The following is a 15634-nucleotide window of genomic DNA, read 5'->3' on the forward strand; positions in this document are numbered from 1 at the left end:
TTGTGGAGAATGCACTGAAATGATACCCAGATGCCCCTTAGCCCAGCTTCGGGGTGGCTTTGCTGCTGGATATTTCTTCAGTGGGACTTTCTGCTAAAAATAAAACTAAAACAAAAATACATGAGGTATATGAACCTCTCAAAGGAAGGAGCTGTGTGTCTGGGTTCTTGCTTCGCCCACCATGGCCACCATGCATTTGTGCCCAGAGTTGTCTGTCGGGGTGGTGGTGTGGTGACCTCCCACCTCTGTGATGAGATGCCAGGCTGTCACTTGAACTTTTGACCACTCTTCTGCCCAAATTTGCATGCACTACCTGAAGTGGCAGAATGCTAAACTGGATCCTGTAAGGTATCTGCTGAATTACAAAAAGTGGTTTTAGAGTGAAAACAAGGGCCTCTCTCCTTCACCCTTCTCTGTCAGCAACTTTTACAGTCTTTTCTTGTTTAAATGCCCAGGTTATACAAATATCTGCATCTGATGCTTCTCACCTAAGTTGAATTTTAGAGTGATTACTCATTTTAGGAGTTTCATGGCATTCTAAGCAGATAGGGGAAATACATCTATAAACTGCTGGCGAGAGAACATTTAAATGCTGTTAAAGAGGGGAAATTACAGTAAAATACAGGGATGGCACTGGCTTACAAAAGTACTCTGCTGTTTATCATCTCTTTCTCTGGCTTTTTCCTGCCTCTTGTATGTTCCCACCCTATGTATCCTGACTGTGTACAGGCTTGCTTTGTGCATATTTAGGGACAAACCACGTGGTGTCTAGTACCATTGACTTGTTTGAGCCTATCAATACATTTTAATCGTTCAGAGAGTCTCCCAAAACCAAGTGAGCGCAAGCTAGGAAAAACAGGATCTGCCAAGCTCCACCATCCCAAGTAAAAATAACTGAGTAAATAACTGGGAAGTCTCTTAACTCTTAATGGAATAACAGCTTTGGGGACTGGTTTTGGTTATCAGATTACACTCTGAAAATAACTTCTGCGCTATACTTGCAACTGGCTGTAAAAGAAAAAAATACAGCGTGTGCTAATTTTAGCAAATAAGATTAGAGTTAATATTAAATCCCAGAGACCTTCTTTGGGCTGTGGAAAATAATAGCAGCAGTTAACTGTCACTAATCTTACATCCTATTTCTAGCATGTGTTTGATTATATAAGTTGTAGTGTTAGGCACACGCTGGCCGAGTGAGAAGTTAGTGTGTTTGCTACGTCCATGGACTTACTAGACAAACTCGAGGGCTGAGCTCGTTATAAAAGCTTTCCACATGTGCCTTTAGCAACACTGAAAGGTTAGCAAAACGAGTACCACAGTAGGCCCACTACAAACCAGTATGCAAATAATGGATTGATTTAGAGTGCTGCAGGAAACAGTTGCATTTCTTCTATGTTTCTATCCAGTTGTTTTAAGTTAATGTTTAGTTTGGGATTTGATCTTCAGCATGTGAGGTTTGATTCGATTTTCCTTTCTTCCCCACAAAATGCCTTAGTAATTAAATTGATGTTTAGAGATTAGAGATGAGGGGTTTCTAACTGTTTGTAGGTACCTGGTGATTAATTTAACCTGAAAATCAAAACACTAAAAATATAATCCATAATCCTGCAGGCAGCTTGCATGTTTCACAGAAAACCCGTCAGTACTCTATTGATCTCAACGAGACTACTCAAATGCATAAAGAGATGGTGAGGAATTTCTTTACTCAGGAGAAATTTCTTTGCTGCAAGGGTTGTCAGGCATTGGAAGGGACTGCCCAGGGAGGTGCTGGAGTCACCAGTGGATGTTGCACTGAGGGAAAAGGTCTAGTGGTTGATAGGGCTGGGACAAAGGCTGCACTCCATGAAATTAAAGGTCTCTTCCAGCCCAAACGATTCTATAATTCTATCTGCACCTGTGGTACTCTGTCAGGACTTCTGCACTCTCAATGGGTCTGTAGTTCTGACCATCTAATTTACCCTCAGTTTGATGGGATTGAGCACCTTATGTTCTGCATAACATAACACGGAGGGGAGGAGGGGGCTCTGCCCTCCCACACCACCTCACATGAACTTGTGCTTTGAATTTGCCCCAGATGTGCTTTATCTGAAAAGGAACAATTGCACATCTATTTGCTGTTGAACTTGGATGCTGCTTTCTAGATCATCGGCACCGTGCCCTCGTTAACACAGAAATGAGGGATGGAAAAGACTACTAAATTACCCAAGCCCACCTCACCAGAACAAGGCTGTACTTTGTTAAGTTTGACGTTACAGTACCCAGACATAAAGTATTCATCATCTTCCCTGGAAAGCTTTCCAAGATGGCACTGAATTTGCTGTTAAGCTGAGCATCAGGAAAAGATCCCTGTGGTTTTAATTTCTTCAGTTTCTTCTCACTGTGATGGGCAGTAGCACCCCACAGCAAACTAGACAATTCTTCTCTGTTCTTGATGTTAGTGTGCATCAGATTACTGTAAACATTCTCTCGCTCCGTTTTAGATATTGCCTTGCCAAGATTTACATTCCTACATGTTTACAGTACTCTTTCCTTGCTCTTCATCACTTTTCCCCTCTTTAAACTGAGTTCAGATTTGCTGGCATTTTACATGGGTTGACCTTCCACACTCCAGATGCAGCTTTTCATACAGATGCCATTCTGAGCAGAGTTACCAGACATCCATGTTTCCTTTGGAAATAACCTTTTCTCTTTTTTTTTTCCCCCATAAGAAATACTGTCTGTGCAGAATTGGAGGATCTTGTCTATTTGTCTGGAATTTTGAGACATCTGGAAGTCTGGGCAGACAGTTAATGAGCGTGCACTGATGAACTTTGCAGTGCACAACCGAGTCCAGACCATCCCCAGAAATGTCAGACCTCTGCATGTGCTCTGAGGCCACGTCCTGTGTGTCCAAAACAGCGTGGAGGCCTCCACGGCATGCTTGATCAGCTGTTGTGGAGGAGACCCGATACCACGGGGAGCTGGAGGGAGTTCACCCACAGCACTCCATCTCCCGTGGTGCCTGTGGGCGTGTGTACAACTACAGTAAAAATAGAATTTCTGCCCTTGAAGTCCTTTATGAAAAGACAGCGTTCCTGACAGGAAAGTGAGCTAACTCTCCTCCTAATTTTGGAGTAGTGCGTGCCCGGTACTGGTAAAATGCTGTGCTAAAAGGGCTTTGTGTTTGCATCTGTCCTGCTGCCTCCTTTACTGGCATTTCTCATTGCAAACTCTCATCATAGCTTCTAATTCTCCCATCTGGCAGGGATCAGTATTATTTTCTGTGAATTAGTCAGTTTTTCAGTAATGATGAAACCAACCAAAAGAGGAAGGAAGGCAGAGACTATAGGGACACAACTTTTTCTCCAGAAGGAAGCAGCATTGCCCAGAATACATCGAGGAAATATAATGAGAGGCGATGGAGGAAAATAAGGGAAGGAAGGTTTCCTCACAGGGAGGTTTTAAGTAGAATCTGGCAATGATCTCCCAAAGGAAGCAGTGGAAGTCTGGCCACTTAAATCAATTAAAACTAACCAGAGCATCGCACTCCACAGGACTCTGTAAGGAGAAAAGCGGTGTTGGGCTGAACTAAAATAGATTTCACGTGCTTATTTTCTGCCTGTATGTTGCCAGTAAATTCAATATGGCTCATGCTGATTAACAGCTCTCTTGGTGGTGATTATATCATTGCATGATATCCAGCCCATTCCTCAGTATCGTAAACTCATGGGGGCATGGACATACAGAACATGTCCCCTGGCTCGACTAAGCTCAGTCTGAAACACAAGCAGCAAATGAAGGGCTGGGGAACTTTTGTTTCTTTCACTTGAGCACTGGTCAGGCTTGCAATGGCCACAACACTGAAGTGACACAGACACCCACGCCATGGGCTGCACGCACCGTGTCTGTGGAGGCAGGAGCTGCACAAGGAGCCCCAGTGTTTGATCTCTTGGATTCCTGTAGAGCAAGAAGCTGTGCCAGAAGATAACTTCAATGAAGCTGCAGTACCCATGTACTCTGTGCACTAGGTGTATGGAAGGGTTTTTTAATGCATACAAGATCAGCTGGTGCTCGGAGCAAGACAAAAAAGTGACTCATCCTTAGACTTGAAGAGGTTTTTGGTATGTTTCAAGTCCTTTCCTGGTCTACCTTGAAAGATAAGAGAAAACAAGTCTCCAAAGAGATGAGATCTTTGCTTTACTTTGCTGTGAGGGTCTCTGTGAGAATTGTTTTGTATGTACGCTTTGCCTTTTTCTCATATCTAGTCAATTACATTTAAACAATGGGGAAGGGTAGAAATTGGAATAGGACAAACAGTCCAAGAGCAGGGAAGTGGGAACTTGGCTTGGACAAGGTGCCCAGCAGAGATTCCCACAAATTGACCTGCCTGCTTAAACATTGCTTTACATGAAAATAAGGTTTAAAAGCAAACAAATCTTGGACATATGTCATCTTATTTACAGGAGGGGAAAAAAGTCACCAGAGATTGCTGCTGGAGTGTGTTTTACCCATCCAGCAAAGGTGTCTCGCATGTAAATGGAGACTGTTACATCAGAGATCCCTTTCTGCAAACACAGATCAACTTGATTTCATTAACTTTTCCTTGGGATGCATCAGTCAGGCCAAATAATTTTAAAAGACTGGTTTTACCTCTTCCTACATAAATGCATGTGATGGTGATATACACACCTTGGAAGCCTTTTCATCCTCAATGCTCCAGCACCTTCTTGCCAGAATGCATCAGATGTAGGCAAGTCCCAAAGCTCATGGGGCTGAGACAAGGGACCCTCCAACCTCGATGAAATCAATATTTAGACAGCTTGAGGCAACAGAGATTGCACTGGCTTTCAACACTTGTCAGCAAGCTTTGCATCCATTTGTTACCAAAGTTATTGTTTGTGCAGTTTGAAGCTTTGGCACTTGAGAGATTCCTCCCTGAGGGCAATGGCAAGCACCGGGTTCTGGAAAGGAAACTTTTCCCCTTTGGATCTAAAGAGTATGAGGGTGAGGAAGGCTGTGAAATCGGGCAAGATGTCATAATAAAGTCAGTGTGCATATTTGATCAGTGTTTTAATCATCATCCATCACGGAGGCATCTCCAGGCGTCGTGGGGAGCCTGCGATGCCATCTCGAGCTCTGTTTATGGTACATCCAGTGCAGAACATCTGTAACAACTGCCTTGCTGCAGTCTGTTACCACGGTGGTTTATTGGGAGTGAAAACCTGAGTCAGCGTGAGAGACAGCCTTACTGTGGGTTTGTATGAGTCACCCCGAGGCTCTGCAGCGTGCCTGTGCTGGGGACAGCCGACTGGCAAGTGAAACCCTGGCCCGGCACAGAAAGTCATTTGAATTTGCTTTCCAGTCATTCCACCTAGTGGCAGATTGACACAACTGCCGGGAGAGCTGGGTTTGTGCTCCAGCGTCCCCTCTCATCAAAAGCGACCCAAAAACCCCTGACACTTTACGGCTGCTCCTCCAGACCTACGCTGCTGTGATTTATGAGATATGTAGGAATATGTAAGCCCCTACACTGAAGATCCTTATCAAAGGGAAACATTGGCATGCAGGTAGCTCATTAAGTTCCCGGGCAATTTTGTTAATCATGCTGCATAGATAAAATGCAGATAGGCCTTTAGTGAGCTGATAATCTAACAAATAGGCAGAAAGTGTAACACTGATAAAGCAGAGATGGGTTTAATAGCCAGCTGTAAATCTAGGCAATTCTATACCAGAGGCAGATCGTAAAAGGGGAATGTGCAAGTGTATAAGTGTGAGCATGAAAATGCACTGTTTCCTAAAACAGCAGATACAGCGGTAATGTTATGTGTGGAAAAGCTATTGGAGCAATTTCAGAGGTGTGTTAAAGTATTTTTCTCTCCATCAAAGTCTGCACCACTTGTGGTGTACTTCATAATCCAGCGTCACAAGCACAGATCTGTGAATAACAAAGGCTTGTTCCTGGAAGTCAGGATTTTCTATTAAAATGAGCTCTACCACTGGTCCTGAGGTGGTGGAGGGAATTGATAGTCTTTTCATTGTGGTGGAGTAAGTTACTCACTCAGATTAATACCAGTCACGAGTAAGACCATCACAAATTCATAGCCTGATGTCTCACTGACCTTTTGAGCAGCATCTTGCTCAGTGTTGTTAATTCAATTGGAAGGACAGGGACAGAGCAGCTCACTCACCTTCAGAGTATCCCATACCTGCTGGATAGGATATCCTGAGGAGCTGGGAAATGTGAGTGTGAATCCCCAGAGCCAAGTGAAGGCACATGGTATCCGACTATAGGTCCCTCATCTGATCTTTAGGCCGTTTTGTGAAAAGGGGACACCTCTTGTTTGTTTTAAAAGAAGAAACTTACAGACTCCTACTGCCAGAAGGAGGCTGCAGGCTCTTCATCCCACTCTCACACAGGCATGCAGGTTTTGGACTGCTCTGAATGCCATAGAATCATAGAATCACAGAATGGTAGGGGTTGGAAGGGACCTTTAGAGATCATCTAGTCCAACCTCCCTGCAGAAGCAGGGTCACCTAGATCAGGTCGCATAGGAACGCATCCAGGCAGGTCTTGAAGACCTCCAAGGAAGGAGACTCCACCTTGGTAGGCAAAGCACAGGGGGCTCAGATTTGTGAATACCACTTATAAGCAAGGGAAGAGGGTGTTTTGGTGAATCAAGACTTAAATGGCTTACCAGGGTCATGTAGAAGCTGGTTGGTGCAATGGGAAATTGAGTTGTGACCTCCTAAATCTCAGTTTAGCAGCCAACCCACTGAATCTCCTTTATCCCCAGTGATGAGCCCTGGTCTCAATGCTTCATGAAGAACAGTTTTTTCCAATACCTTTGTTTCCTGCCCATTGAGGGAAAAAATGCAACAGAAGCTTGTGCCAGTGCGTTTTTTGGCCAAAAAAAAAGAGACAATATCTATAGTTACTATGTGGCATAGCAGGTTATTTGATAGTTATGTGGGAAGATACCACTATAAAATATCTCAGGGAAGAAAGTGTGTATTTTTTAATATAGGATAAGTGAATGTAAAATACAGATGGCATGATGAGAAAAAAGAACGAGTAGTTGTGTGCAACTGAATCCTGGAACAGTTGGTTGAAGATCACTGTCCTGGAAACAGTTGTTACACTTTCTACGAAGAAAATGGTGGAAAATTAAGTATTGAGGTGGGACTCAGAGTGATTTGAACTATGATTATGGATTTCTTTCCTGTTAGCTGTACCTTAGACTTACCAAAATCAGGAACAGCATGAGGAGAGTAATCTCTATGGGATGGAGAAAAGAGCTGTGCAGTCAGTCCTTACCTGTTATTTATTCAGCAGTGGCTTGCAAAAATGTGAGAAGAAAAAAAAGAACCAGTTTGCTCTTGAAAGAGCCAGAAAGATATTTTCTGTTGAATGTTGCTATAATATTAAATGATTCCTTCTCTAAGCACTTTCAGGATTTAAGCAGTATCTTAAGCTTGAAACTGCAGTTTACCAGAGCTTCCCATCAGGGCGGAAGAATCAAAGCTGAATTGGTATTTCCACGGCAGTGTGCTGCATCACAGTTAAAAGAGAATCACAGAATGGTTTGGGTTGGAAGGAACCTTAAAGATCATCTAGTTCCACCTGCCCCTGCCATGGGCAGGGACACCTAACAGCAGACCAGGCTGCTCAAAGCCACATCCAGCCTGGCCTTGAACACTTCCAGGGATGGGGAATCCACAGCCTCTCTGGGCAACCTGTTCTAGTGCTTCACCACCCTCACAGGGAAGAACTTCTTCCCAGTATCTAATCTGAATCTACTCTCTTTCAGTTTGAAGCCATTAACCCTTGTCCTATCACTACATGCTCTTGTAAAAAGTCATAGAATCATAGAATGGTGGGGGTTGGAAGGGACCTTTAGAGATCATCTAGTCCAACCCTGCTGCAGAACAGGTTCACCTTGAGATCAGGTCCCACAGGAACGTGTCCAGGTGGGTCTTGAAGACGTCCAAGGAAAGAGCCTCCACACCCTCCCTGGGCAACCTGTGCCAGGGCTCCCTCACCTCACAGTGAAATAGTTTTTTCTTATGTTTAAGTAGAACTTTTTGTGTTCCAGCTTCATCCCATTACCCTTTGTCCTGTTGCTAGATATCAGAGTCCTTCTCTGACTTTCTTATAGGCACTCTACAAGATCCTTCCAAAAATTAGCAGCATCCACACCAATTTGGTTTTTGCCAGTCTTTCATTAGAGCAGGTCCTTAGATCATAGGTCTTTGGGAAAAACAGTGCTCAGCTCAGCCTGTACAATGATGTACAGGAAGCAGTGCTAGCTGCTGGATGTGGCACCATTGCTGGTGTGGTAGAAGAAGAGCTGGTGCTGCACAGAATTTCTTTCTGGACATTCAATCTGTTAGATTAACTACGTGGTGAAGGACTTGGGATGATAGCAAGAGCTGATGGTAACACTGGCAATTTCCCTCTCTTTGTTTTTTACAGGTCACTGTCAGGGGATTTGGTCCATTGTTACAATTTGCCTACACTGCTAAGCTGTTGCTCAGCAGAGAAAATATCCAGGAGGTCATCCACTGCGCTGAATTCCTGCGCATGCACAACCTGGAGGACTCCTGCTTCAGCTTCCTTCAGACGCAGCTGCTGAACAACGAAGATGGCCTGTTCCTGTGCAAAAAAGACACCACCTGTCAGCGCATGCACGATGAGGAGAACTCGGATGGAGACGAGGAGGAGACGATGGAATCGGAGACATCAAAAATATCTTGCCCGAGAGAGAGGATGCACCAAGAGCCCTTCAGTTTTGAAACCACTGTTGCTGGAGCGGACAAAGGCGAAGGGATGCTGCCTGACTCTGACATGCTGAGAGACAGCAAGGACAATTTGGACAAAGATGCAGTAACACGGTACCCCAGATACAAGAAATACCAGCTTGCTTGTACCAAGAATGTCTACAACACATCACACATCAGTACCTCAGGTTTTGCAAGCACATTCGGCGAAGAGAACTCTGGAAATGGCCTCAAATCAGGACTTGCTATGGGGCAGATAAAAAGCGAGCCTCAGAACGAAGAGAACGATGAAGAAAGCATCACACTTTGCCTGTCTGGAGATGAACCTGACATCAGGGATAAAGAAGGGGATGTTGAAATGGACAGGAAACAGCCCAGCCCCACTTGCGTCGACAGGCCAAAAAGTGGGTCCTCTCCTTCTTGCTTGCGATCTTTCTTCAACAGAACAAAAAGCATAGATTTGGTTGGCTTCCCCAGCACTTCCCAACAGCACTTTGGCAGGAGTCCAGCGTGCCCTTTTGAAAAGGGGACAACTCAGGGTGACCACAAAACTGATTACGTCCCTTTCACGGGGAACTATGGGCAGTCCCATGCCATGCAGAAAGATGCTTCCAACTTCACGGTGGGATCGCCGCTCAGGGGGCCCGGCTTTGAAACTCTCTGTAAGCAAGAAGGGGAACTGGACAGGAGGAGTGTTATATTCTCTTCGAACGCTTGTGACCAAGTAAACACTTCGGTGCATTCATACTCTGGTGTGAGCAGCTTGGACAAAGACCTCACTGAGACTGTGCCAAAGGGTCTGTGGGCTGGCGGTAGCCAGTCTCTCCCCAGCTCTCAGACCTATTCGCACAGCGGACTGACAGCTGATCACTTGCCGGGAAGGATGCGGCCGAACACCAGCTGTCCGGTGCCAATTAAAGTTTGCCCTCGCTCTCCTCCTTTGGAAACCAGAACCAGGACCTCCAGCTCGTGCTCTTCCTACTCCTACGCGGAGGACGGCAGCGGCGGCTCTCCCTGCAGCCTTCGCCTTTGCGAGCTCTCCTCTTCCCCTTGCTCCCAAGGCCCCCGATTCCTGGCTCCCGAGCACCAGGAGCCCGGCGTGGTGGGGGATGGATTGTACAACCCGGTCCGAGCCCAGATTAAATGTGAGCCATCCTATGGAACAAACTCCAGCGATGAGTCTGGGTCATTCTCAGAAGCAGACAGTGAATCATGTCCTGTGCAAGACAGAGGGCATGAGGTAGGGATTTAAGATAAGTACATATATCGCAGTTGTTGTGACCCAATTATCCGCTCCTTGATTCTCTCGATTGGCTTGGCAATTCCCCAGCATTTCCTTTGTTTGTAGAGGCAAAGAGTAACTTCTGTTTATTCCCTCATCAGCTGAGTGTGCGTGGTTGGATTCACGTAAACAGGTCTGCTTGACCTCCGAGGTGTTTGACACTTACTAGTGTTTGGGTATGGGGCAGCAGCAAACTGCTGAACGATGAGAGCACATCACTGCGCTGAGGAGTCTGCGAGCAGTGTCCCGTCCTTCTCCCTCCCTCCCTCGCACACTTGCACGGCACAAAGCACCATTCCTCATGCTTAATTTGCTGAGGTGGTTCCATCCACACTTGTTACTGCTGCTGATGTGTTTGAGCTGCCTCAAGCCATGCCTTTGCTGACACCGAGGGTCGGGCAGCCCTCTCAGAGAGCCCCTGCTGCACATTGCTAACAGAGGAGTAGCGGAGGCAGACAGAGTGGGAGGAGAATGACCTGTGAAGTGACTTGAACAGTTGCATAGCTGGCCACCCTCAGCAATAGGAACAGCATTCAAGTCAAATTCCCTCTGTGTGTACGTATGTGCAGATGTTGCCTTGGTTAAGTGTCAACTGAGATGAGATTTGCTGCCCAAGACCCCACTCTGTTGGGTGCTGAGCTCTAGCAGCCCTTGCATAAATGTTTTCAAAGAGAAATTAGCCTTTCATTTCCAGAACCGTGGGGAGAATGGCAAGGGGACAGTCTGGGGCTGAAGAGCAAGCTGTGAATTTCCATGCAGCTTTCTCACGAGAGGGAGGAGAAAGAGGGCCTGCCCTAAAACTAGAGATAGGCCAGCTGGAGATGCTGTGGTGTTAGCTGGCTAACCATGATTGAATAAACAGTCTATGTGAAGCCACTAGTTTGAGGGAAGTCTTAAATCACAGGGATGTATTTTGAAGCCTGGGAACTGAAAAAAGACTGGATGCTTTTGTAGAGTTTCATTAGGAAACTGCGTGACCTGCAGAGTATACGAGTGAAATCATGCATCTGCCTCCTCCAGTAAGGCTGAAATGCTCTGCTATGAGCACCCAGTTCAGAGCAGGTGGGCTTATTTGTGGTCTAGGAATGAAAACAGTGAGCTTTGTTTTATCCCTTAGTCCTTATTCCAGCTACATCCCAGGCTCTGGAAGATACCTTTCAGACAGATGTGAGTGGTTCCTCTAGTTGGCTGCTTAGCTCTAAGGAAAGGCTGGAGAACCCAGGGAGCTTCTGGTGTCCCAATCCCTGTCATGCTCTACCAGTGTGGTTTGAGAGGACAGTTCTTGTTTGTCCCTATAACCTGAGCCTGGGAGAGTGCAGAAAGGAGAGGAGACTCCTTGGGAAGCTCCCTGGGATGCTCTGGGTAGGACCTCATTTGGGGAGCCCTGCAGCAGAACCTTGCTCACTCAGCAAGGGCATTGTAAGCCAGCAAAACGGGCAGGAGGTGAGCCTTTTGGGGCTTGGTGATTAATTAGCTGTCATAATTGGCTAATTGTGTGCAGCAAAAATGAGCTTGGAAGAGCCAAATGGAAAAGGCTATAGGGGACTGGTGGTGGTTTCCTGAAACAGAAGTAGGGGAATGTATGCAGGAGGCTGTGTCTGAGAGGACAAAGAGGCTGTCTTGGTTTGCCACTGGCAGGCAGATGTGTCAGGCTCTGGGGCAGAGCTAGGAGAGGTTTGCTCCACTCCTGGTTTTGCTGCTGATTTCCTTCTGGGAAGATTTTTTTTGCACAAGTCTTCTTCCTGGGACTGTTGATAAGTTGGTGCTTCTTGGGGCTTTTCCCCTCAGGCATTTTCCTGTTAGGCATTAAAAATGTGATGAGGAAGTTGATGCTCTGTGAGGATGCACTGCATTGTCCCGAGCAAGCCAAGGATAAACGTCACCCCAGTGCTTCAGTACAGGTTTTGTCTGAAAAATGAATTTGCAAAGGTTGTTACCAACACAAGAAAGGACACTGCAGCCTCATTAAACATTGCTGTGCTTATACAGCGCCTTGGGGTGTGCATCCTGCAATCCTGCAAGATCCTCTGCTGAGGAATACGTTGAAGGATATGTTAAACTAGATGGTCAAAAACACCTCACAGCAGCAGGAGGCTCTTGTATACGTCTCTCTACCTACTTTTAGCAGTTTGACTGCCATTAAAACAGCAGGAGAGGCTCACAGCAGTCTGAAACGGACTGCTTTCTGTCCTTCACCTCTCTGCAGGCTGCATGGGAATCTTTCTCCCTTCCTGAAATGGCTGATTTGTTCTTGCTGTCCTCATGACTTCCCAGATGGGTCCCTTGCCCACTGACATATCAGATCACACAGTGTTTGCTGGGCTTCTCTTCAAAAAGCACCTGATAAGATAGCTGTGGGCGACAGGCAGGCGCTTGCCCTTCTGGAAAGTGGCTGCACAGGCTCTTCTGCTGCGTGTGGGCTCTTATTTGGGTGGGAAGGCCTGATGGGAATAAGCCTGATGGACTCTGACCCTCACTTATCTCACAGAGCTGCTCAGTTCACGTGAAGTTTGGACCTTGTTGGTCTTAATTTGGGTCCCAGAGTGCTGTCAGTGCCAGAATTGAGGTCACAAAACGTCATTTGCCAGGGTATTGATTGATTGAGAAGCAGGTGAAAGGTTTCTTCTCTCTGCTTTTTTTCTGGCACTCTGCTTTCTCACAGATGGATGCCATACAGGAGCACATGCCCAAGTTGTTTGGTGCCAAAAGTGGGGTGTTTGGGCTTGACAGGAGTGCTATGTGGGTGTGAAGGTGACCCCACTCTGGCCAACCTACCTGTCCCATCGCAAGTGAAAGACTACAATCATGAGCATCAGAGGCTATGTAGATCCCCATAACACTGCTGGTAAATCCCCTTCAGGATGTCTTTGCCTTTTGTTTCCTTCCTGTTAAGGGAACTACCCAAAATCTTCTGAGATTTCCCTTTCTTAAGGCTTAGTAACAGAAAGCAGCAAGTGCAATGTGGGATGTCCCCATGTTAAAGAACTGAAGGAATGAAGCTGTTGAGCTGCTGGGACTTATGTAAAGTCTTTAACAGTCTATGCTGCTCTTTTCACCCAGCTCCCTCAGGCCTCCACAGGTTGTTAAAAATCAATTATTGGGATATAACACTAGAAAGAAGGCTTCTGCTCAGTACTTGCAGGCAGGTTCTGACAGTCCTGCTTAAAATAGCAACAACAAAACAATAAGCCCTGAAATAATGAATTGTTGAGAAGGAAGTAATCTGTCAACCTGTTAACCTACTTGGGAAGAGAAACTTCAGCTCTACCTATTTTTCTTGATATTCTTCAGTGGATATCTATTGGGGGGGGTTCTGCTAGAAAACCTGTAAAAAATATTGTACTGCTAAACCAGTTAAACAGAAATCTCAGCTCAGTCTCATTTAATGAGTGAGTTTTCTTAGGAACACAAAATAAACAAGGGTAGGAGGAGGCAAGAGGTGGAGTTTTCCAAGAACTATTACTGTCTAGAGAATTGCATTCAGAGTGTCTTTTATTTATACTCCAAAAGAACTTCCCACCTGGGTTAGTGAGTCACTTTTCAAAGGGAATTTTCATAAAGGCAAAGCTAATGCAAATGGACCACTGAGGATATTGTAGGCAAATAACCTCGAGGGAGAGCCCAAACCCCTCCATGTTAAGCAACAGGCAGCCACCGTTTCTCTGCTCATCTGCTGATGCTTAGCAAACTGCCAGAAGTCAGAGCCCCAGTAAAAGGGGCTCAACCAAAGTTACTCTACCAGAAATGGACTGGAGCTGCACTGAGTTACCTACGCTGAGTCTTCTTCACTGCTTAAGAATTCTACTTAGTGAAGAGTATTGCACAGAAAAAAAGACAACCAAGAAAAACACATGTTAAGGTGTGAACTTGCTTTTATTTGTAGTTCCTCCTCAGAATTTGGTGATCAGTCATAGAATCACAGAATGGTAGGGGTTGGAAGGGACCTTTAGAGACCATCTAGTCAAACCCCACCTGCAGAAGCAGGGTCACCTAGATCAGGTCACACAGGAACATGTCCAGGCGGGTCTTGAAGACCTCCAAGGAAGGAGCCTCCACACCCTCCCTGGGCAGCCTGTGCCAGGGCTCCCTCACCTCACAGTGACATAGTTTTTTCTTTAGTTTAAATGGAACTTTTTGTGTTCCAGCTTCATCCCATTACCCCTTGTCCTGTTGCTAGCTACCATCCAAAAAAATGCTGCCCCAGCCTCCTGACACCCACCCTTTAGATATTTATAAATATGAATGAGATCTCCCCTTAGTCTCCTCTTTTCTAGACTAAACAACCCCAGTTCCCAGATGCAGGACTCTGCACTTGTCCTTGTTGGACCTCATGAGGAGGTCCCTCTCTGGCCAACTCTCAAGCCAGTTGAGATCCTGCTGAATGCCAGCACAGCCTCTGGGGAATCAGCCAGTCAGCTTTCCCGATCTTATTAGCTTTACAAGTTAGAAAATGAGACAGTCACTCTCCACATTCTTCTCTGTTGGGTTGTTCTCCTGACCAGGATTCTCAGCTGTATCAGCAGAGCACTGAGAGTTTTGTTTGGCAACATCTGGTTCAATGGAGTCTTGTCAAACATGGTTCTCGCAAGATAACACTTGATGGCAGTTCTGTTTTCTTTCCTCTCTTCAGGAAATTAGAAGTGGTGGTAGCAGAGAATTCCTGGATTACAACAACCAATAAGAGTTCTCTTTTACATGCTTGAAATGTCAGGGAAGGCCTTTTAAACGTGATATTATTTCATTGCAGCCTACAGTCAATTCTGTTATCCCCTGAGCTGAAGACCTTGGTGGAGCTATTGAAGGACTCTCCAGTTCTTGGGGTTTTTCTGCATAAACAGATTTGTCAGTGAAATACTGCACTTTTCCCCTCCTTGTTTCACTGTCTAACCTGCCCTTCTCAAACTCACCTTTTGTCAGGGTTTCTGTGCTATCTCTGGTCTCAGAAAAGCCTGTTAATGGGCAGCACTATTGTATTGTTGGGCCCTTTGAAGGGCTGGAAGCTGAGGACACTGCAAGCAGTGAACAGGAAGAGGTCAGCCCAACATGTTAAGCACCAGCGGTGCGCGATCTGAGTACAAGCCCAAGTCATAGGCTAAAGGATGAGAACTCCCATCCACATCTCCTAATTGCTGGGTTGAAGCCCTCAGCCATGGGACTAGCCCCTTCCCTCAATTCTCTAAGGCAGGTGGCAAATCAGAATGTTGCTCAGGCAACCTCCACTAAGTGCATAGCAGTGAGCTCTCAGGCAGTGTTTGCTGAGTCAAGCATCTCTCCGTACCCTCAGGAGGTGATGCTGGAGGTGACCCTGAGCAACTCCGTGGCCATCAGTTGTGTTGTGACAAACAGGACAGGCTGTTTGCAGTGGGACTTGCTGATTAAAGCCATTTCAGACCTGGTAGATCTACTCTTCCTGGGCTCACTATTCTCCTCTTGTAGTCCTCTGCCATCTTGGTATGATTGACACCTGAAAAGAAGAGGTGATCCAAAGGCTTTACCCATGCCAGTAGACAGAGGGATGAGGAAACAAGTGAGAGGGCATCCTGCTCGTCCTCTGTCTTCCACAGAGTGTGACCCATTGGCTTTGTGGTTCTCAGA

General features: G+C 46.0%; 1 protein-coding gene across 2 annotated transcripts in view; it reads left to right on the forward strand.

Annotated features, from left to right (window-relative positions):
• Positions 1 to 15634, forward strand: part of BACH2 (BTB domain and CNC homolog 2) — a 205816-nt gene that overhangs the window by 175836 nt on the left and 14346 nt on the right. For both annotated transcript variants that reach the window (XM_061990982.1, XM_061990983.1), the window contains exon 6: positions 8453 to 9997. In XM_061990982.1, the coding sequence (XP_061846966.1) occupies positions 8453 to 9997 (1545 nt within the window). The remainder of the gene's footprint in view (positions 1 to 8452; positions 9998 to 15634) is intronic.

The sequence above is a fragment of the Colius striatus genome, chromosome 2 (genome assembly GCF_028858725.1).
Source record: "Colius striatus isolate bColStr4 chromosome 2, bColStr4.1.hap1, whole genome shotgun sequence".
NCBI lineage: Eukaryota > Metazoa > Chordata > Aves > Coliiformes > Coliidae > Colius > Colius striatus.